This window comes from Salminus brasiliensis, chromosome 6 (genome assembly GCF_030463535.1).
Source record: "Salminus brasiliensis chromosome 6, fSalBra1.hap2, whole genome shotgun sequence".
Lineage (NCBI taxonomy): Eukaryota > Metazoa > Chordata > Actinopteri > Characiformes > Bryconidae > Salminus > Salminus brasiliensis.
This window is the reverse complement of record NC_132883.1, coordinates 32,756,033-32,780,965: the sequence shown is the minus strand read 5'-3', so window position 1 is coordinate 32,780,965 and position 24,933 is coordinate 32,756,033. Positions and strand designations below refer to the sequence as shown.

Genomic DNA, 24,933 nt, shown 5'->3' with positions numbered 1-24,933 from the left:
TCTAGACAAAAACCAACACACCAGGGGCTGCTCATCTTGTGGCAACACCAAGCTTTGGTGCTGCTCACGTCACCAGAGCATTGGTCGATGGTGGCACATTTGTGGCAATGTTGGTAGGAATCCACAGGAAAATGTTTGCTCAGTAATGGGGTGAATTTTAGTGTTGGTAAAGCATTAAACTGCTCTGTCAAGTACAGCCTATACCTAGTTTCAGGAACTGCAAAAAAAACTTGAATGAATTTAAGTGAATGTATTTTAGACAAATAAGATAACATACATAATAAGACTGTTATAAGGTTATTATAAGGGTACTAAATTTACTGTGCCTACATTTACTTATTTAAAGTTATCTTACTGCACTTGCATCTACCTACTAACTTCCCCTTTTTTGAGGGTTTCCTCCCTTTTTTAATGTGTGTTTGGGTCATGGTCCTGTTGGGGACACCCAACACCCAAGTTTCAAACATGTAGCTGATGGGTTATAATGAAGAATGACTATTCCATCCTCTTTAGGCAATGTGCCAGCAAAACAGCCCCAGAACATAATGCTACCAGCTCTATACCACTATGTACTGTATGTTGGTCAATTCAATTGCATTCAATTCAATTAAGTTCCTTTTTATTGAGTGTATGTTAGCATCCAACCACATCTGTACATATACAATGGCAGTGATTATTAAAAAAAAAGCAACCTCAACATCCACAATGGACAACGTGTACAAGCTAAATGTTTTCTTTAAGTCTATGCCTTTTGAAAATCAGGTAATTTTTTATTTGCTTAGATTTGACTAGGGATGCCCAAATGTTTGCACGCCAATGAATATCTAGACATTTGATCTCTTTAATTAACAAGGGAACAGGCCATGCCTAGCCATGAACTGCTTCAGTTTCCCCAATTGACAGTTCAGCCTGTAAAATGAAAGGACTTTGTACCAAATATAATTCCTCAAAAGTTAATGCAATATTTTCATTAAATCCCTTAAATTATAGTTGGAAATCTTCATTTGACCCCAATCTTGATTGTTTCATTTCAAATCCATTGTGGTGGTGTACAGAGACAGAATTAGATTTTTTTTCCTTATGTACCCACATGTGTGTAGCATGTATATACAGTTGGCATATGTTTATGCTTAAAAACATACTGTTGAGTACATCATGCTGTAGGATGTAATCCATCTTAACATGCACAATGCATGTCTGGCAATGTAGTAAATTAATTTAAAGCTGTTTAAAATAAGCACAAATGTATAAAAATAGGTTGAATAGCCTTATAGATTTGGTATACTGTCGCCACCTCAAATACCTTCACTTGCCAAGATACCAATTTTGCAGTGTAGTACAGTGTAGTGTACTGTGGTGCCTCTTATTAAACTTTAATATAAACAGCGCATAGCTCATTACAAAAATAGGATCTTCATTTAGAGGTTCATGGTAAACTTGAATAAATTAAGTTAGCACATTCTTGCACACAAAAGATATTCAATCCACATGCAAAACTTAGGAGAAATTCTACTGATTCTACCTCATACATTAATTATTGCAATCAGACAAAACACAGTATACTGCAAACAATAAGATCTAGGTCACATCAGGGGGGCAGAAGTGTGAATGCTTGCGCTGCAATAATTGTGGAATAACAAAGAGATTAGGGGTTGTTTCTTAATAGCCCTATAAATTACAGTAGCCTGTCGCCGTGGCGATCTCTCCTGCCATATCCCAACACTGGTTGGGACAGGCAGAAAACCCAAACCCCTTAATGAAGCTTTATTTAATTTCCACCTCTGTGCTTCTAATATCTGCAGCAGCTGGAGCCATGATACACCAATGCCTGTGAATTTACATGACATCAGATCAGTCCTACCCCACCATGTCACTGTGCTTCTAAATCTTTAATATCTAGGCAATTAAAATTAATGACTGCCCGGCCAAAGCCACCACCGTTGGCAGGCTTTTGCCTTGACATCAATTGTTTGATGGGTTTACCTAGAGGTTAAACTAACAAGCAAAGTTTAATTGGAAGCAATGAAAGCACTAGCCATCATCCTTTTTAGCTAACCTGCTTAGAGCGCAGCTTTTTAAGGGCAGGGGGAAAGATGCACATTCAGGCTTCAAGCTTTAAGCTAGAGGCTATCATTCAATATGCACATACCTTTAGCTACGTGCTATAATTCTTAAATTATGAATGGAAAATAAGTAGATCTGCATATTGTATCCAACTATAAACAGATATTCATCTAGGACATGCTGTGTACATATTACTCTTTCACATATGTATAGCGTATTTCACATACATAAGGTTTCACATATGTAGAATGGGGGAAATATCAAATATAGGCCTTATGTACAAGTCTAACCTCAAGTCTAACGAGGTTATTTTTAAATCCTAAAAGTCTTTAACGTCTTTAAAAATCTTTCTGTGAAATATGTGTGATTTAAAATGTTAAAATATTCTAGTTTATCAATGCACAATAAACTGATGACGCTAACAATGCAATTCCTAGATCTTTAAAAAATTACCAGGAAGTGAGAAAAAAAGAATATATTCACATAATAATATATGCACCTTTAAACGCATACTTTTTAAATGATGCTTTTGAGGGTGCACAGTTATACATGAAACCATTTACAAATTCAAAATCATTTGCCTCCTGTGGATTCCATTCAGAGAGACATGCCTGTATTACACCACAATGTGATGCTGTGAGTTTGTTCTCTTTTATTATTGCATGTGTCTCTTTTATGCCACACTATGCACCTATATGCTATGTAACAATGGTGATAAGAGAAGAAGCTCCATACAAACCTCCATACACCCTGCACCCTCTTATCTAGTGCTGAAGCATGCTTTCAATCGACTGATCAGTGCTGCATGCAACACTGGTCACTAGTCTGAATTACTACAATACATCTGCCCTCTGCTGAGGAACTGAAATAAGGATAATGTTCCAGTGATGTAGTACTGCTGTGTGCCTTCAACCTGACACCAGGTTTGTTTTCCCTTGCCCAGTGGAAAGGACAGACTGTAGACATCTAGTAAATAATTCACCACCTCTCCACCTCCAAGCCTGGGTCAGTATGCTTGTAGAGTCACAGAAAGGGAATAGATTATCTTCTCCAGGTTTCAATTCCCCCATATTTATATTACTTCTCATAAGAGAAGGGGGTGTTTGGAGTTCTCCAAAAAGCATAGCTAGCTAACTAACACTAATGGAATAACTAGCTATTTGCATGTTATTTATAGCAAAAACATGTAGTTTAGCATTAAGAGTTAGCATACAATTATTGCTGTTATGTTAAAATATTAGCCCCCTTTGTCCTTGGCAATCATTACAGCCACAGCAAACACATTCACTACTGCCATAGGTGGTTTCAGTGGCTTGAACCACCGATATGATCAATAATGAAGGTACTTGCATTAATAGTTAACACATTAACCTGAGGCCAGACTCAGCTGCATGTATAATGAGCTGAAATATTGATAGGTGTCACTGGTTTGAACCTCAAGAGTATCATAGTGGAATCATATTTGGTAATAGTGCCAAGCTTTTGGCCAATTCATTTGCACTTCTGGTCCTGCTCACTCCCCTTTCACATTACTATCCCTGGATGACCAATGTGCACAGTCTCTCCCAATCAGTGCTCAAACTCCAGAAACAATATCATTTACGGCCCCAGCACATCACAAAAGCCTTGCACGCGGCCGTGGTGGTGCTCATTTGAGAAAGCAGGGTAGATAATGAGGACATCTCAATGCGCTAACGTGAACGAGTGACGGATAAAAGGGGCTAAATTTCATAACACCATTATGCACATTTACATCACTAATAATCAGGACCCAAACAAGGCTTTTGCTTTGGGTGCCTGATTTAGCTGTGTAACTTTGAAAAGCGCCTTGTTTTTTCATAGATGCTCACTGAACCTGCTAAACACAGCATTTCCAGGGTACAATTTTCCATCATTTTTAGATTTTAGGAGTATGTTTGTCACTAACGCAGACCTTGATAGCTTTATGGATATTATATGTAGCTGTAATGTAAGTTGACATTGGTAACAAAGATCTACAGAAAACCATTTTGCCAATGACTTACATTAAATCCTTTCTAAATAATGGACAGTCCAGATGCCCTAAATGCTAAGGGTTCTTCAAGTTCAAGTGACATCTGAGAAAGTCCCTTTAATTCCTAATGCACTTTTATTGGCTGTGCAGTTTCTATGGTAACCTCATTAATTAATACCTTTAAAGAGTTCTGTAATACATACCATATCCCAACATTTTAAAGACAGCACATTTGTGCAACACAGAATTATTAAGTGTATGTAATGTAGTTTACATTGTAACAAAATAAAAATTCCAGTTCCCTTTTAGATATGTAGAATTAAACACAAGTATTTCCTTTCACAGATGAGTGGCAAATGAAAGAAAAAAACATAAAAAGAAATGACCATGGTAGCTTGGACCTTGCTGTAAGGTCTGTAGGGAGAGCTAACTTGATCTGATGGAATGAAAGGTCTATGGACAAAATGGAAAGCTGACAATTTTGTGCTAATCAGCCATTAATATGAGGCATATTTAACAATGTACTTATTGCCTTTGCTCTGCTCAGAGTGTTTAGAGCAGCCTGTCAGAGTATGTAAGTGGCTTGGGTTGGGTAGAGTGTATGCATTCCGAGGGCAGTGAACACACATAAAGAGGTCTGAGGAACAAAAAGAAAAATAAGGCAAAAGAAAAGACCAAAACAAGAGCGGAGCAGGAGAAATTATGACATACCTGTGCCACTGTGATGGTGCTTCCCACCCCCTGAAGGCAAAAAAAAACGGCTTTTACAGTATCTGACTCCCAACAGCCCTCCACAACCCCCTCCCCACAGAAAAAAGGACATTTACATATCACAGAGAATTCCAGTGGTGTATACTGAGACCTGTAGGCTAACAGTAGACATTAAAAAAAGACCACCGCTGTGGCTTCATGTAATAAAATTATTTTTGTCTGTGGGGAAATGGGTGAGGGGCATAATATTGCCTTCAGGTGTATGTTAACTTAGTGCTTACACAGAGTGGGAAAATCTCTTTGATGGTGCTATGTGCTTTTTAATCCACCCACCATTCTTCATGGACATCCACACACATGCAGAAACACACTCAAAAAGCTAAAAAGTAGAGGATAAGGTGGACTACAATAAACAGTGGCACAAGAGCAGATGCAGTGGCTACAGGCTGAGGAAGGCTCTGGTCTTCCTTCAAAGTTCAGTGGATAGAGGACAGTATGCAGGGAGGATGAGAGGAAAGAAAGGGAAATGAGAAAGGAGTGTGTAGGAGGACTCTAGCTTAGGATCCACTCTTAGGCTCTCAAACATGTCAATCCAGAAACATTATTCATTCATCTCTAAGCTTTGAATGTTCATATACCCTCACCGAGCACTTTATTAGGAACATCTACTCAATAATATAAGCATCTTATCAGCCAATCATGTGGCAACAATGCAATGCATAGAATCATGCAGATATGGGCCTGCAGCTTCAGGTAATGTTTACATCAGAATGAGGAAATGTGTGATCCCAGTGACTTTGAGTGTGGCATGATTGTTACACGAGATGGGCTGGTCTGAGTATTTTTATATTTTCAGATCTTCTGGGATTGTCATACACAACAGTCTCTAGAGGTTCCTCAAAGTTGATATAAAGGAAAAACATTCAGTTGGCTTCATTTCTGCGGTCAGAAATGACTTGATGAGAGAGGTCAACAGAGACTGGCCAGACTAGTTTAAGCTGGACAAATGTGGTGAGTGGAAACGCATCTTGGAATGCACAAGAACAAAAGGCAGAGGCTGCAGTGGATACAGGCTCACTAAAAACAGACAGTTTAAGACTTGAAAAATGTAGCCTGGTTTGATGAATGACAATTTCTACCTAGTGTCAACAGTCAAGGCTGGTGTAATGACGTGAGGAATGTTTTCTTGGCACACTTTGGGCCTGTTAATACCAATCAATTTACCCCTTTAAATACCACAGCCTATTCGAATACTGTTTCTGACCATGTGCATCCCATCATGACCACAATTTACCCATGTTCTAATGGCTACTTGCAGCATGATGATGCACTATGTCAAACCGATTTCATGAACATGACAATAAGTTTATTGTTCCTCACTGGTCTTCCTAGTTACCAGATCTGAATCCAATAGAACAACGAGAATCCAGTAGAACGGGAGATTTGCAGCATGAGAGTGCACCTGAAATATCTGCAGGACATAATCATGTCAATATCAACCGGAATCTCAAAGGACTGTTTCAAAATCTTATAGAATCTATGCCAAGAAGGTGTTTTGAAAGCAAAGGGAGGATCTACCCTACCCTGCCCTCCAGTTAGGTCCATTAGTATTTGGACAGTGACAAACCTTTTGAAATTTTGCCTCTGTACACCACCTCAACGGATTTGAAATGACACAATCAAGATAGAATTAAGATGATACTTCCAGCTTTTACAAATAACCAATAAGTCATTTCTACATAATCCCTCCATTTTTACAATCTTAAAAGTAATTGTACAACTGACTGATATGGTCTCATTGCCAGGTGTAGCACGGTCCTTATTTTAAGACAAATTAAGAATATAAAAAGTCTGGAGTTGACTCCAAGTGCTGAATTTACAAATTCATAGGAACTCTTAATACGCTGTGAAAGAGGCTATCATTGGGGTGAATAAAACAAAACCAAACCTATCCGCAAGACAGCAGAAACCTTAGGAGTGGTCAAATCTGATACATGTTTTACAAGAACACCAAAATGCCTGGAAGACCACAGAGGACAACTAAATTAGAGATTTTTTTCCCTCAGTGAACAGCCCCTTCATAACATCTACTTGAGTCAAGAACACTCTTGAAGAGGTAGATGCATAATTCAATCAAATGATGCCTTTAAAATATAAAGATGCAAAATATCTAAAAAGACTGCCTAGCCATGGAACAAGGTTATTTCAACAAATAAAACCAAGCTTAACTTGAGCAAGGTGAAGGAAAGGCTCATGATCTGAAACATATCACATCATCTGTCAAACGTAGTGGTAGCACTGTTATGGCATGGGCATGTATGACTGCCAAATAGCATAGGTTCACAGGTGTTTAATGCTAATGTGACTGATGATCAAAGCAGGATGAAATCATAAGTGTTGAGATCTCTACTGTCTGCTCAAATTCAAAGTCAAATGTTGCAAAACTGATTGGATGGTACTTCATTGATATAAATGGATAATGAGCCAAACAAACCTGTGAAAGAAATCCGAGAGCATCATAAGGCAAAGCAATGACCTCAACATAACTGAGCATGCTTTTTACTTGCTGCAAGGCAAAAATACCCACAAATGAGCAGCAACTAAAGGTGAATGCAGTAAACACCTAACAAAGAATCTCAACAGAGTGAACTCTGCATTTGGTGATGTCCATTGGTTCCAGACTTCAGGCAGTCATTGACTGCAAAGGATTCACATCCAAGTATTAAAAACAATCCTCATATTTACAATTGTTAGTTTGTCCAATTACGTTTGAGTCCATGGGAATGAAAGGACTATGTACAAAATGCTATATTTCTTGTTAAATATTTACACTTCAATCACAGCTTGATTGCTTCTTTTCGAATCCATTGAGTTATTGAGTTGGCATACAGAGGCCATTAATGTGACATACAAAGGCAAATTACAAAAATTGTGTCCCCGTCCAAATACACTACCATGTTCCTAATAAAGTGCTCGGTGAGTGTATTTTATCCTCTTATTCTAAATAGTTTTTCACTGATAATATTTTTTAAATATACAAAATAAGGGTTGGTAAATGGTTCTTGGCCTGACAATGTAATTTTAAGAGAAAAATAATTAACAACATAAGAGTTTACTACAAGTTCAGGATCAGAACTTTTATTGAGGCTCTGTTGTCTCACTAAACCAATGGCCTGTGTGTTTGGGCCAAAACTCAAATATCCAGGCTCACCTGGGATACCGTGATGCTACACTTCTTAGCCAGTTCCTCTTTGGCTTCTTCGCTGGGGTAGGGGTTGCTGAGGTGGGAGTAAAAGTACTCGTTTAGGATCTCCGTGGCTTGCTTGCTGAAGTTCCGTCTTTTCCGTCTGAGTGGAGGAGAAGGAGGCGATTAGTGTGAGCAGCAAAAACTTTTGACTTGAGAAAACGGCACTAGGGCAGTATCTGAGATTAGAGGGATAATGAGGGGAGAAGGATTCCCTCAGAGAGAAAACTAGGCTTTTGAACTTGCACACACACACACACATAATCACACTGCAACGCCAAAGAACAAGCTCTAGCCGAAGCGTGTAATGTGCAGTGTTTAGTGCAGACAAGCTTCCTGTCCCTTAACCACAGTGGTGCAGGCACAGTTGGGGCTGCATTTCAATACATTACAGAAATCAGACCATGCCCAGCTGAGCACCGTTCCTCAAGTACCAGGGCCTGGCCTGAAGGAGCTGTGCTCAGTCTAGCGGGCTGCAACAGACCGCAGCTTACACTCCTGCTTCCCCCTCTTCTTCTATATGCCGCAGGCCTATTGCTGCCGAGGCACTGTCTTCCTTCGCTATGTTTATTGTCTTTCACACATGAGCCAGAACTGGCCCAATGACAGTGCTTCCGCTCCGTTTGAGCATTCCCCTACAACCCTTTACTGCACTTATTTTCTCTCTCTCTCTCTCCCTCTCTCTCCCACTCTCTAGACCTCTCTAGACCTCTTGCACCAACTGTTTGTGATTACTGTAATCTGGACCACCTGCTGATGACCTCCTACCCACCAAACACAAATGACTTCATTCCTGCGCTGCAGAAATCTGAAGTGCTTTCAGGTGCTTAGCATGGCGGTGCTGAATGGAAAGGCCTGCAGGCTGCAGGAAAGCTCTCCTCACTGCAGCATGTCTCTGTCACTAATGGATGAATTATGGAGTGGAACTTCTGTTAGTGTGAAAGTCAAATATTAGAACAAACAGGTGTGGGGGGAAATCAGAAGCTGTGCTTAAGCAGCAAGAAAATACTTGTGACAGAGGGCAAATTAATGGTCTGATCATCTACTTTAAAATGTTCTGATCTATAATAGTTGCTTAAAAGAATTATGCTTTTTTGGGGGACATTCAAACTCTAACCAATATGAAATAAAAAGTGGTTGTTCTATTGCATCACTCCAAAAAAACTTTATAAAACCTTTATTTTTAGTGTACATGCATATAAAACAAAAATAAAGACAGACCTGGCATCAAGAAAGCGGGACCTCAGTATCATGACTGCTTCACATGTACTCTGTTTGAGCTGCATCTGGATGGAGCTAAACTTGCGGTGGATGATTCCAACCATGCGCTCAATCTCTTTGGGTGAGATAGGCCGTGTGCGTGACTGCTCCCGCAGCAGGTTCATCACATGGGTTGTAAACTCATTACATGCCTGCAGAAGAGTCACAGAATTATGTGATTTTTGTTGCACCTTTGTTGCATGTGTGGTTAACAGGTGATTATTTAGGTTAGATGAGACATTAGGAATCTACATTTTCAAACTCACTGACAAAGTAGTTTTCTGGTTTATTCAGTTATTTGATGGTTGTCTAGTTTTGAAATTTGCCATCAGTCTTTTAACAGATTGTTTAATGCAGTTTAATGAAAATGACTATTAATTTTTTTCAAAATGCCATTAGCAGCCTAAACTCTTGCAGTAGGAATACTGACAAGAACAACACCTGACATAGTTCAGTAGTTGAAATATTATCATCTTAACTGCGCTTATGTAAACCTTTTCTAAGCCACAATCAGTGGTTTTTGAACGCAGTTCAAAGCAGCAGCTCTTGAAAGGGACAACACAAAGCTCATGCTGTTTGTAGTAGAGTTGAGTACTTGAGCAGCCTAATAGGTGAAGTCATCTATGAATGCAAATGCCGATTCGCAATTTGGCACTTGCCCAGCACGCAGAGAATTTAAACAGCTTTTCGTTAAACTAGTTCATACATGATTAATTAGAATAACTAATTTAGGTAGTGCACACTTTAGCTCATTACTCTGAGTAAAATTCGTTAAGTATTTACATTTAGATAATTAAAATCAGGGGAACACCCTTAAGAAAGATGCATTTGCGCTGGGCGGAAAGGTTGAGCTTCCCTCTGCACTCCCTCCACTTTGCTGGGAGTAAAGTAGATGCTGGCTAAGCCAGTGGCTGGCTAAGCCATCAGTTTCAAATGCCTCCTGTCATTATTTAAATAATACAGGGCACAATGCTGTTCTGTCTGTCTATATTTTTATATTATAAGTTTTGTTCCATAATTATATATTAATACACAAATGCCATCCAATCATTAAGAACACCTTCTATTTGACTATTTGAGACTATTTGAGTCCTGAGTCTGTCATTGAAAAGCATTCAGTCCACAACCATCAAGTATTCATTACATTGCTATTAAAAAAATAGATAAAGCAGGGAATAAAAAATTAATGTCAGCTCTATTAAAAGAATCAATACACGGCCCCAGCAGAGGAGGCACTTCATAGCAACACTATGAGATGTTCTCCATTCAGTAAGTAAAAGAGTCCGCTCAATATTAATAAAGGATGATATGCTGTGAGGGGTCAGTAGAGTTCAGGCTTTCCACCTGAAAATTACTGTAAAGGACAGTTCCTTACTACCAATCTGATCAGATTTTGATGCATGGTACATTTTTCTTTGCTGAGAGGTTTTGCTCTTTGACATCTACATTATAGAGGAGCACAAGGCATCAGGGTTCTCCAATTACATCAGACATTTACATGAGCTTACATCATGGCAACTCTGATTATAAGACTTATACTGTACATGACATCACATATGTAAGAATCTGTCTAGACAGTGCGCAGTTTAATATCAGTGCAGGGATCTGTGCATCTACTCAATCGCTCTAAAACAAGATCATAACAGTTAACACCTCTTAACATTAACGTCAGGTTATGTTTTACTACCTGACTATTACGTCAACCCCTATAATGGTAAGCCTTGCATGTGGCTCACCTTAAACACACTACATTCATAGTAGTTACCATATATCTATGCTAAAAAAGTGTGTCTGTTTGTTTGTGTCTGACCTGTTCATATTTCTCCAGTTCGGTGTGGTAGATCTGTCTGATCTGGGAAAGTTTGGCTCGATAGTCTGAGTGTTCGATGGAGTTATCGGTGGGACTGCCTGATGCTGCTGCTGCTGCTGCTGCCGCTGCTGATCCTCCACCTTTCTCCGGCCCGGCTACCCCTTCTGCCAACAGCATATTGTCCAAACGCATGAGCTGGGGATCCGGAGGGTCTTCTTCCTGTGCCCCACGAATACTGAGACCTGCAAAAAGATAAAAGAAGATCAAGGTCAACCAAGTTTGCTGGAGAACACTCAGAGACTCTAAGATTATAATATGTCATGGTTAGATTGACCTGCATGCAATTTACTTTTGCTATATTATATAAACACCCCCAGAACTCTAGCTTCTCTAGGATTTTAGTTTTGCAAAGTTCTGTGGTAGGAACGTTTTCTTAATTTTCATGTTATAAACAACAACTTTGACCTCATGAACATTTTTGGCTTTGCCCACCTCTAAATAATCAAGCTTCCAATGAGCTGCTAAAATTAAGTTAAAGCACCATTATGCAAGAATTTGCAGGTCTTAAAAATGACACACTTTACATTTCTGGACAAGCTGAGAGATACAGAACTGTTCTTGAGAGTAAAAAAAAACATGCAGACTGACATGGAGTAGACCAATCACACCTTTGGAAGAGTAGTGAGCTGTTTACATGCAAGTGATCATTTTCAACACTCAAATTGCAGGCAGAGAGTAAAACAGTTCAGAGAGTTCAGTGAATGCCCAATGACCAGCAAAAGCACTATGACAGCAACCCGTGTAATGCTAGATGATATTATGGCAAAAACATGCAGCCATCTGTGGGCCATAGCTATCTGTAAGGAGAGCATGTAAGAGACAGAGGATAGAGTGATAGAGAGAACGAGGAAGAGATAGAGAGGGGCACTCGGGGTGCTGCAGCAGCGCTGAAAGAGCCAGTAGGTATGAATTTGTTTTTGCACTGTTTCGCAGACCTGCCTTCTCGTATTTACACACCACACTGCACACACTGTGTGTTTACTCACCGCCCAACATGACAGCGACACACACCAACTGACACACACTCAATGGCACTGTGGTACTTCCCCTCACAGAGACGATGCTAAACAGAAAACCTTCTGTGTGCATGCATGGGTGTGTGTGTGTTTGCCGGCTGCTTTACCACCATGAGTGCAGGGGTAATAATGAGCTGAAAGTGTTCTCACAAGTGCCGTTATGTTTTGTGGTTAACAAAGTGCGTTATTATACCATGCGGTTCTGCTTGCTGCACAGAGCAGCCGGCTCCAAATGTATGTAAATTTGCATAGCGATCAATATGAAGGAGAAAGATAGCTCATTGTGTTTGCTTGATATTCATAATGAACCTTGGAGCAGTAAAGAGCCATTAAGATTGATTATAGACTTCCTCATCAGTGCCTGACTCTCTCTCACACACACACTCTTTCTCCCTCTCTCTCTTTCATGCTCTCTCTCCCTCCCTTTTTCTCTCTCTTTTCCTTCTGTCTGTCTAATGAACACCATTCATGTACAAGAATAATTAACCAGAGAAGGGGTGAAAAAAAGATCTTTATTGTAAAAGATTTTAATCAAGAGCTTTAATCTTAACATGTATTTGATTATAGAGGTGTTCTAAGAAGACTGAAGACACAGACAGTCCCTGCTTTTGTTTCTGGCTATCGCCTTCTGCCTTTGTTATCACGGCCCACCGCCTCTCTCTTGCTCTTCTTCCTTTTCCCCTCCCTTCCTTTTCTCCTGTGCCTATCTTTCAGTGAATCCTAATTAGTCCTCATTCAACACTGGAACATGCACACCTGCTTTGGCAAAGCAGCAGCCTACATGCCCTACATCCATGAGAGCACAAAGAGAGGTGAAAAAAATTAAATGGAAAAAAATCTAATCCTAAAACACTGGCAAAACTAGAGCATTGTCTAGGTCTTATTTATTTTAGCAAAGGCAGAGAAGTTTGAAAAATGTAAAGCAAATGCAATCCTATTCATTCTATTTCTGTGACTATGCCTGTAAAGAACACAAACAAATACATTAAATTTGAATCGCTTTTTAATTCTGTAGAACAGCCATAAACTGCCCAAAATATTCTTTTCCTCTCAGATACATAAAAAATGCTAGTTTGGTTCCATTCATTTGAAAGAATGTGTTACCTCAAATCCCAGATACTTATACATGTTTAAACGTAAGCTACACTGTACGCTTCTGCTAAGTTCTTCTGTAAACAAACACTTAAAGAGCCTCTTATACTGTATACTAACACAGTTCCACTTACAAGCAAAGCTATCAAGAGAGTCAGCCTAGTATACAAACATGTCCTCAAGGAATACAGGCACACTCAATCTCTCTCTCTCTCTCTCTCTCTCACACACACATATAAACACGCATGTGTGCATGAACACAAACATTGCCAGTGCCATCCTTAAACTGAACTAACAGCATCTCCTGTCAATGTGGGGTTACCATATACTCTACTGGCACCATCAGATCTACTGACACCACAGATCTATAACAGCTCCGCACCACCAACCTAAGCCAGTGATTGAGCCTGCAGCCCATCCGGCGCTGTATTGATCAGGTGTTAGTGCATGTATGTGCCGCTGATATGAGGCCACGGGGTGTAATGGTGTGAGAGGCCGAGGATGAATGAGGTCATTTGTTGAAGATGCTCAGCGGGCTGTGCTGGACATTGCAGTGTCAGCGTATACTGCCAAGGCCACACCAGGGACTATATGACCCTGCTCCACTGACTCCCAGTGCACCCTCTTTTAAACACAAACACACAGACACTGTTCATTATGAGGCTTAAATCATTCACTGTAATAACCCATGTGTATTTCTGACCAAAGGTACTACCTGTCAATTCTATGAACCAATCCAATATCTTGCTAGTTACTCCACATTGTGTGCGTATATATATATATATATATATATATATATATATATATATATATATATATATATATATATATATAGTCAAGCTGGGAAGTCTGCACACCCCTTTCACCTTCTCTGTATTTTATTACGTTACAGACCAATTCTACAATAGATTGAGTTCATTTTCTGTCACAAAATTGCACATTTTCTAAAAACCTGTTTTCACTTCATAATTATTGATGATTGTGTTTAGATGTTTGAGCAAAAAATAAACTCAATCTATTGTGGAATAACTCTGGAGAAGGTGAAGGGAGTGTGCAGACTTTCTGGCTTGACTGTATATGCATGCTTGCTTTCTGAAAGTGGCTATGGCTTTGTTTCTAGGGGGAATTTCCCCTTGTGTCAGGTATATTAAACATACCTGCACACCATTTCCACACTCAAATCCGCTTGCCATTTTTACTCCATTCCCTCACTCTTGAAGCATCAGCCTGAAACCAGCAGCACTAGGGAGGAAATGCACCCTGCTTTTCTGTTAAACTTACATAAATCAGTACTTTGCTTGTCTTGTGTTGTATATCACCGCCAAGTTCCTGTGAACAATAACACAGTGTAACACAGTTACAAAATTGCATTGCGCACGTTGAGACCGGTGCTTCTACCATGTGCGTCCATTTCAATTTGAGAAATAGCCATGATAAAAAATATGACATAGGCATAGGTGGAAAGAGCGCTGCAGCCCTTTGGCTATTGGCAAGGTATGGCAGCATCCCTGTTGCTGACGACAGGGATACAGAATGGACCTACTCACAGGCACAATACCCCCATACAACTTCTGGCCACCTCCAGCTGTAGACAGGGAGTGGAGTGTAGATTTTGTGCTTTTTACTAAATAACAGTAGTGTGGCAGTACTGTAGCTAAGAGCCTGACAAACTGAAGTGTTGGCCTACATACAGAGTTTAATGACTAGCATTAATTAGTCAGTGCCTGACTAGCTTCATGATTGCTCACTTTTAGACACTCATCTGCTTAATAAAATAACCCATTCTAAAGGTTAGTTGTTATCAAATAAATTAGGTCTGTATCTGCCATTACTCAATATATTTGAATAAATAGGTACTGCTATTGGTAAACAGTCTAAGGTAAGCAGCTAGGAAAAAAACACTTTAAGAAGACCTGAATAAGATACCTTGAGAGAAATCAAATTTTACTTTGCTTAATTCATATATGTCCCTTTCTCTCTTTACACTGTCCACTACTTTTTAGATCTTTGTTCCAATGTTTTCTTGTTACCTTTTTCATTATGCATAGCGCGGCTTAAATAATATGGCCAGCAGACACTGGAAACTGACAAATATGAACTAACCAAATAATTTCTGTTGTAAAGTAACAAAACACTGTCTTATCACTCCAAATGAAATCAAATATGTCTGAAATGAATTACCACTATCACACTCCTGCAGGAGCTTACCCCAAACCCAAGGTCTGTAGGCCGCTATAACACATTTTCTTTTTTTTTTTTTCGATTTACTCACAGCGCAAACATCCTGTCGTGAAGCCTGTAAAATAGGCTTTTCAGCTGATTAGATCTCGCATTGGCAGAAAAGCTGCAAACACCGACTCGGGATGGCCCATGGCTTTAGTCACAGATATTGGGCTGGATTTACACAATAAATCCCCCTCCCTTCATCCTGAACCTGAGCTTGGTACCTTTTTTCTCTAATGCAGGTCTTAAAAAGTAAAACCGGGAAGCAACACAAAAAAGCAGAGATTTCAGAGTATTCACATGGCTTTGTCTGATGCAATGTTTTAGGGATCGGGGCAAACGGACAACAAGGGAATGTAAAGTTTGTGTAAATGATGGAAGGTGAGTCTCACCTTTGGGGATGTGCCCTAACAAAAGAAATTACAAAGCAGAGGGCTGTGGGGGGGATGGAGTACAGCCCCAATTAGATGGTCTTCTGTAGGCCTGTCACTTGATTTCATCAGCTTTCAACCAACAGTGTTCCCTGAGAGTGGGATCTCTGTTCCTTGTGTATAACACAAGGCTTCAGAAAAGTCACTTAACACAAATACATCGTCCACTTTTTCGACCAAGTAAGATGCATCTCAACCAGGTAATGCATGGAAATTCCTGGTTACTAGCAGCTTTGATCTGTTTTAGACTGAGCTACAAGTTTACAGGTTTTTTTTTTTTTTAAAGGGTCAAAAGAAAAAAAAATGTTTGTGTACATATTTTTTGTTGACAGTATCATTCTCTCTCTGTCCCTCTCTTTCGCTCTCTCTCTCTCTCTCTCTCTCCCTCAGGCCCTAACTCTGTCCAGCTCAACTGATCTCCGACCTCAGCCTTGTTTGCTCGCATCATTGAAGAGTGGCCAGGAGAGCCATAAAGACTCAACCCCGCTGTGTTAATGTGCAATGCTTAAGACTGGGCCAAGCTCTTTACACATAAGCGCGCACACATACAGGGAAAAGGACCTGAGAAGAATTACTTGCTCTTTAGCACTGCCACTGACATAAAGAAAACATAGGCAGTTTATATGCTTCAGAGCTTTGAAAGTCTTTAAAGATTTCTGAAAGCTTTGTCTAAAAGTGTTAAAAAATGTAGAAAAAAACTATTGTTACGCTGTCCTGTTCGGCCTTATTGTGATCTCTCCGTTATTCTCTTTCGACTGGTTACTCTGCAGGAGTTCAGAGCCGATCGACACCTCAGCACATCTAATTGCATCGACTGGTGCAGGTCTCCCAAAGCTAACTAATCGAAAGGGAATTTATTTCCTGCCAATATCTAGAAAGGTCATCTCTCTCCCACTAGCTCTTTGTTCATTGCAGTGAAAATAGAGAGAATATGAGTTTGTTTGATGTTAGATGTTGATGGTGTTAAACTGGCCACAGATTCAAAGATGGGTCCAGTTAAAACAGGATTACATGCAGCCTTTGGCACTGAATGATTCACTGGAATTATAATACACATACACGCTTATGCACTTCAGATCCCATAGCACAAAAAATACACCTTCATATACTTATATGCTTCTCCACATTTTGGACTATGTGATGGGATGGCAGATCAAGCGGCTCCTAGGCTGCGAGCCACTCAAGTGCGTCAAATTACCTCCATAAATGTTTTATTCTGGCAAATCAGACAAAAGATCCGCTCATACTGATGTCCATAAAGTCTCCGGTTTCCTCCATGAGTGTGTGTGTATGTGTGTGTGTTAGAGAGAGAGAGAGAGAAGACAGAGAGAGCTTTGGCCTACATCCACATGGCAAATAGAAAGCCAAGGAAAATGCCTGCAGGCCTGCTCCCTCTTTCTTTCTTTTTTTCTCTCTCTCTCTCTCTCTCTCTCTCTCTCTCACTTGCTCTCTTCCTCTCTCTCTTGTATGTAGGGTAATTAACATGCCATTAACACATTAATACACATTAGCTTTTCCCAATGTTAATGACAGACTAATTACCATACCTGAGAGTGAGCCAGGGGAAGCAGCAACACGCTTCTCTCCCTGTGCATTGACTCAGCTCAGATCACAGCCCTCAGTCCAGCGTTAATGCCTCTCCACACGTGTACATGCCTGTCAAAGAATTCCAGCTAATTTTGAATTGTGATCTTACTGATATGAAAATATTGTGATTGATACTAGTAATGCTTTAGTAATGCAGATGAACTTTTTAACTTTAGTTTTAAACCTTACATTTTAGTCAAAAATGATAAGGTTTTAGATGAACAGTGTTTGTTTTACTCACTGATACATCTAAGCTGTAAATTGTGTTATGAACTGTGTTGTGTTCAAATAAATAGCAAACCAAATCTCTCAGTTCCCTTCACAGCAAGATTCTCTGTGGTATAATGTTAGTCTGATGCTGAAGGCTGGGTTTGAATTCACCAGTTCAAGCAGTGTTGGTGTAATTTGAGCAGGTGGTGAATCCATTAGCCCCTAGAATGACGGGCATACAAATATAAAACCACCAGATTCTCAGAAGTGAACAGTGATTATCGGGACATCTGTAGGGTGTTTGGTGGGGCATGCTACATGCCAGCAAGATGGAACTCCATACACCCCAGCACACCATTGTTAATACTGTGTCAACTAAAGAGATTGACAAATAACTTGGTATTTGAATAGGGAGTCCACACTGAAGATTAGTGTGCTGGGGAACATATGGAAGCTTATCTTGTAGATTCCTGGCAATCACTGATAAATTAGGGGGTAGGCTTTGAAACACTGAGCCTTGGAGATGAATGAGCTCTTTGATAGAGCAAGAGAGAGTGACTGAGAGAGGGTGAGAGAGAGAAAGAGAGAGAGAGGGACAGCTTGGTGGAGAGAGAGGGAGAAGCCCTGTCTGTGGTGGATGATGATGCTGATGATACACAGTATCTCGTCTCTGTGAGCTGAGTGATAAGCTAATCAGGACCACTGACAGTGATGCGTGACAGTACACACACACACACACACACACACACACACACACACACACACACACACACACACACTCACATAAACTCACACACACACACACACAAGAAAACTGATCCCCTAGAGTTGGGTCAGAGTTGGCCATTCACATACAGTGAGAGAGAAAGAGAGAGAAGGTGGCAGCAGTCAGGGCAAAGGATTTCCTGTCAGTTCCGGTAGGCCATGTCTCTGGATGATGATGTGTTTCCTCTCCCCAGGAGAGGAGTGTCTGTCAGGCAGAGTGAGAGAGAGTGAAAGCAGGAGACGAGGAAGGGGACAAGAGACAGAGGTGGGGACAGATAACCCAAACGAACATCTTGTAGACATTTTGCCATGCGCACCAAAATTAATCACTGTCCTGTTGAGTAGCTGACATTTGTCTGCAGTGACACACAGCATGAGAGTCCAGAGAGACACAGAGAGACAGAAAAAGAGAGAAACTTTGCTTTGTGTGTGTGTGTGTGTCTGTGTGTGTGTATGTATGTATGTGTGTGTATACGCGTTTCCCACTTGGACACACAGTGGGATTTTGGCCAGGAACCACAGTGGTCAGTGACTGGGACTGGTGTGTGTTTATGTGGTGGAAGCTGGCCAAACCACTGTGCAAGGCCACCATGGCATGGGTCCCCCCACCACACAAACACACACATACATAGAGTGACTAGTTGGGACCTATTCAGCATGGAGCTCCTGAACTGGCCCTTATGGGGTCAGTAGCTCTTGCCAGACTCACCATTATTCAATCATTTGTTTAGTCTGAGTGCAAAATTAGCTACAGCTCAAAGACGCTCAAGCCAACATCAATGTGTGCTTACTGCAGCAGAGACCATCTTTGCTTTTGCAGTAAAAAGAACGCTTGATGTTTTTGCATTTCCTCCAAAATGAGTTCTATTAATTCTTACTCCAAATACCTGCATATTACTGCACAATGCAATATGTATATGAGCTTTAGGCCCTTAGTTATACATCCCTACATTTTACATTTCCAATTTCACTCTCTCAATTTATGCCCTTTTTTAAGTCCTCATATTTCATGTTAATATCTGGTTGGGTTATTTGTTCTTGTCTTATTAAGCTGCTGGCCTTCATTTGTGGCCAAGGTAGTGCGCTTCTTAATGCACACCTCAAGCAAATAATGCAAATGTGGCATTGAAAGCCACTTATGAAATACCCAAAGGCAACTAATCTATGCTAGCCGCTTCGCCCTCCTCCACCACTGCCTAATTAGGCAATGGAAAGTGTGTAAAACCAGGTCACACACACACACACACACACACACACAGGTTTAGCATTATTACTGTCATTATACACCACACACATTCACACTCAAACAGGACACACACAAACATGCTCCATAGGCAGGCCTGATGGAGACAGCACTGCAATATGCTCATATTAATCCCAGAATCCTCCACGCCTGGTGTTTTCATTTTCATTTCTTCTAGCATGATATAAGCTGCAGGCGCTGAGCTCTCTGCGCATGCTGGGCATGTGTGTGGCTGCGCATCTGCAAACATGTGCACACATGAGTGAGGCTGTGTTGATAAACAACAAAAGCAGCAGTAGAAACGTACAGCCGGGCCGTGATCCAGTGCCAAAGAAATTACTTTTTGCAGTGCCGTCCTCCATGCCAGACTTGACAGTCCATCATTTAGATTTGGCTGCAGTGGATCCACGGCAAATACTCCATTGCCTCAAGCATAAAGAGAAGGAGAGAGAGTGAAAGAAAGATAGAAAGAGAGAGGGAGAAAAAAAGAGAGCGCAAGATAGGCATATCCCATGTCCCTCTAAAGACAGAGTCTCTTTTTCTCTCTGAGAAGAGAATAACACTCCAAATTACAGATTAACATCGCCTTGTCCTGCGCATCCTAAGGCAGGGAACCTACAGAGCCCCAATTAGAGAGAGAAGAAAGAGGCACAGGCTGACACTCAAACTGACAAAGACACAGGGGTTGTCTTTTACATACAGACACAACGCACTTCCAGCCTTACTCTCTCTTCTTTGCAAGGCACCCGCACACACTGAATCCGCTGCTAATGCTCTTTAGGAACGCTCGTTAAGGGACGAGGTATAACAAAACACTGCAGCTTGTCCAAAAAGGGTCAGTGTCTGGATGGGCACTGCCATTTCAGTTCTTAGGTCCTGCCCACACAATCTGTGCTCGATGCAGGCCTAGTACGGCCGACACGGAAGATTAAAGCCATGCTGGCTACCGGAGCTGACACAAACAGGCCAGGGATTCATCTTCAATACAATCTACATACTTTCTAATGGTGCAAAAAGGTGAGTTTTGTTGCATTTAAAACCTAGCTAAAATGAGAATTATAAATAAATCATAAACAAATATCTATATAGGATGTGAGTTCCTGGCTCACATGATGTGAATATCCATTCTTTACCATATGGAACTAAATACTGAACAATAGATCATATGTATTGCAGCACTATAACCACAAAACTAGCTTTTTGTCTATATTGTAGAGCCCTAACAGACACCTCTTCAAAAAAAAAAAAACAGAGAAAAACATCTTCAGACAGAGAGGAAGTAAGGGGAGGGGTAGGTCTTCTTTAGCTAATTACAGTAATTAACAGTTGCAGCTTTAATTGGAGGGGAAGGCATTAGATGAGAAAGCGTTTTGTTGCTTGCGGTCGGGGAGGACCCATTGTTGCCTCAGTGCTTTGTCTGGAGCGAGATTTGGGGCTCGTTGACATGACACACGTCGAGGTTGAGCCGCCCAGACTCATCACCCCCACGTAACGGTCAGCGCTAATGAGCTTGCGGGTTAATGAGAGTATGCACGCTCCACAATAACAGCAACACCATCAGTCTAGCCTAGATAAGCCTGCAGTGCTTTCTTTCTTCCCTTCATTCTTCTTGATTCTTTAATGAAGTATCTAAGTTTAGTGAGCTGCTGACAAAACTCACAATGAGATAAAGCTAATAGCTTAACTGAATATAATGTCATTTTTTTGTTTAAACCTTGGGGTGAACTCTACTCATAAGGCCATGAATTTGCTGAACTACAATGATGAAAGGCTAATTTGGAATCATTTGTTTTAATCATATAAAACATTGGTTGCCAATACATATTATACAGATACATATATGACATTCTCATATAATGGGAGTATTATGACTTTATTATGATTTTAAGCTGTAAACTAAAGATTCATTTGGAAACAATATTATATTAGTTTTATGTCATTTAACTTGTCGTTAAATAAACTAGACGCACCACATAAAACACTTAAATACCTTCAGCTATTCTCTATAACATTTTTGTTTACAAAGTTAGTATTTAATAACAATATTAAACAAAACACATGGTCTCAAAAAGACCATTTCTTTTGTCCTCTTTCTTTTTTTTCCTTTAATCTTACCACCCTAATCACCCTGCACTATCAGTTCCTTCCCAAATAACTGAGGCCCCTCGTTGCTTTTTTGGGACTGTAGTCAGTATTTTTCATCGCAAAGAAAAAGAAAACGGAACATACACTATATCTCCATTTTCAAGCCGACTGCAGCGGCGAGTGACCTTTTCGAATTGTATTGCCTTACTTTACTGTTTCACATGTACTGTATATCATTTCCACAAAAGACCAGCCAGACGGTGCAACTCCGGGTCAAACATGAGGCATTACATCCTCCAAAAGCTCACTCTCTGCTCCCTCCTGTCTTTTTTTCCCTCTCTTTCTCTTCCTCTTTTTCCCCCATTCAAAGAAGCTGGCACTTAGACTGCAAAGTGCTTGCTCGTTTCACTGGCTCATCTTTCTAAATGTGTTTGTGAAACCCCACACCCCTTTGAAATGTAAGGGGGATTTATAGGAACATGGTCTATTGAGAGATTCCAAGACACACACACAAACTCTCTCTCTCTCTCTGTCTCTCGCTCCTTCTCTCTTTTTCACTCTCTCTTACTACCCCCACATTCTATCCTCTTTTCTTTCTGTCCCTTCTGAAGCTCTTTGCCTCTCCTCCCTCCGCCGGCTCTGTTGTTCGCCACCCTGTGTTGGGCAATTACATGCCGGCCCTGAAAAACGAGGCTCAACCACTGCGTCCGTCTTTTTAATAAGCTTTGGTTAAGACGGCATGTGTGAATGGGTTCAATATCCTTGCAGTGGGGCAGAGGGGGAAGACACTGATGCTAAAATATGAGAGACAGAGGAATAAATAGTGTTTAGGATTAGGTAGATAGGGGAAGGGGAGGGAAGGGCCGATATCTCTGAGACTTGGGCATTTGGTTTCATCACACTGTTTTTTTTTCATTTCACAGGCTTGCTAGATATAGGCTTTTGTGGGGAAGGGCGACTTTAGAGACATGCTTTTCTGCTTTTTTGCAAAAGCTTTGTGGTGTAGCCCTCCGTTTGCAGATTTAAATATGAATGCAAACCGAGAGTGGTCATATGAATAAGTCAAAAAAGCACATTACTAATAGATCATCTCTTCACACAGCTCAGAGAAGCAGTGAGTTTGAGTAAAATAGGACATATTTTTGTGGCTAATGTTAACTGAATGAAATAATATGAAATAGTAAATTAAATGCTACTGCTTTTAGCCAGCAACTGGGTTTAAAAGCAATATTAATATCATATTGCTTCTCATGCCTGTGAGATCTGCTTGTGTGTGTGTGTGTGTGTGTGTGCGCATACAAGTGTGTTGCTGTGTTGTGAATCTTTCCCGGCTCCTTGCGGACACACTGCCTTTCCTCTCTGTCTTTTATGCGAGCGTGTAACTCAGAGGAGGAATAATGCAAATGGCTGGCCAGCCCCGAGCTGAAGCAGACGGGTGTAAAAGCCCCATGTTTGAGGCCAGTAAAACGAGTCAATAAATACAGTGGGTGGCTGGCACGAAGCTGAAGCCTCTGTCTAAGGGGATACGGAGATGAGCTGCTTCTTCTCACCCGCAGCATACGCAGATGACAGCCACATTATGGGCCCCTCAATCCACCCGGGCCAGCCGCTCGCCCGCCAGCTATATCTGTCAGTGTTAAATACACCCGCATTGGCCATGTAAACAAAAGCATCCGCAGCAAGTAAAACCCACCACTGCTGAGCCGTGGCTGAAACTGTGGGTAAGCTTGCTTGTGCGCTCTCCTTAACCCTCATATCAAGTTAAATCTTCAAAACCCTCACTCGCTCCCTCTCTCTGTAGTAGTACTAGCTGAATATACTGTCAATATCAGTATAGTTGTCCCACTGTATTGTTTTTTTTATTTTTTAAATTGATAGAACTGATGACTGATTGATAGAAATTAAAAAACATACCTGCAAAATATGGCATTACTGAGTATGACTCAATAAAATTATCCTATGTTATTATCTTTTTTTAAATGTGATTTCAGTCTGGTTTGAGTTTACAATATGGTATGAGGTTACCTTTGAAGTATGTTAAGAGAAGCATAATAGAAAAAAAAAGTTCAAAGTAAAACAAGCTATGTATTTCTTTAAGCAAAGACTACCAGCCCTCTGCCTTTATAAATACAAGCCAACATCATCCTATATGTGAAAATATCTTCATATTAAATTACCTAGCCTCCTTTTCTCTCTTTTTTTCTCACACCCTGTTTGCCACCTAAATGGATAGGTGATGACAAAAAATGGAAAGACCATTAAATAAGCAAACATTTGAGCTACAAACAAAAAAAGCTCCCACCTGATTTTAGTTTCCTTGGGGATAAGGGTATGATTTGTTCACCCTGTATCACAAGCACTTTCCTTTCCTTTCTTCTCTTTTTAATGCTAAAACAACATCACTTCAACAAAGCAAACACATTTTAGTGACTGTACCATGCATGGCTAGATCAGTTTGTTTTGCCATTCTCTATTTCCATGGCTTCAGCTCCAGGATATGTTTACAAATGGGAAAATTTCCCTGGCAAAATGAAAGACAGCATGAGCTTTGAATATGCTCCGGTGATATTCCATACTTCTTTTTACACATGCTTCATATCTGACTTTCAATCACAGCACTGGGGTTTGGTAATATGTCATCCTCTCTCACCCCTTTTGCCTGACACACACTCTTACATATTAGCCTTTTATCCACTCCACTGCATGCCTATATAAATCTATAAGACCTAAATACATCAAAAGATCCTAATAGGGAAAAAAAGATTTCAGGCATATATTCAGCAAGGTTCCCCCCTCTCTCAGTCCTGGCAGTGGCTGAATATGGACTGTATGCATCAGCAGGTCCAGGAGAAAAAAAAAAGTGCAGTAAGCGGTACAAATCCCCAGGACCAAATGAAATGTATTAAACATGTGGAGTTCATAAATCCACACTGGCTAAGGGCAGGTCAGTGCATGCGTGTATATGTGTGTGCATGTGTGTATTTCCCTCAGGTACATACTCCTTGGAATGTACAAAGACTAAGTCAGCCATCCTGATGACAGAGGAGATGACAAACACACTTGGCAATAAAGTGTTAAAAAGCTACTGTGAATAAAACAGGAGAATAATTTTCAATTGTTTAAATGGTTGTTCAGTATA

At 40.5% G+C, this 24,933-nt stretch overlaps 1 protein-coding gene across 6 annotated transcripts in view; it reads right to left on the bottom strand.

Annotated features, from left to right (window-relative positions):
• Nucleotides 1–24,933, bottom strand: part of pbx3b (pre-B-cell leukemia homeobox 3b) — a 74,758-nt gene that overhangs the window by 7,967 nt on the left and 41,858 nt on the right. For 3 of the 6 annotated variants that reach the window (XM_072682066.1, XM_072682068.1, XM_072682070.1), the window contains exons 3-6: nucleotides 11,083–11,324; nucleotides 9,234–9,424; nucleotides 7,980–8,115; nucleotides 4,769–4,798 (exon numbers count right to left, since the gene is read on the bottom strand). In XM_072682066.1, coding sequence (XP_072538167.1) covers nucleotides 4,769–4,798; nucleotides 7,980–8,115; nucleotides 9,234–9,424; nucleotides 11,083–11,324 — 599 coding nt within the window. The remainder of the gene's footprint in view (nucleotides 1–4,768; nucleotides 4,799–7,979; nucleotides 8,116–9,233; nucleotides 9,425–11,082; nucleotides 11,325–24,933) is intronic. The other 3 variants (XM_072682067.1, XM_072682069.1, XM_072682071.1) reach the window with 1 other exon arrangement.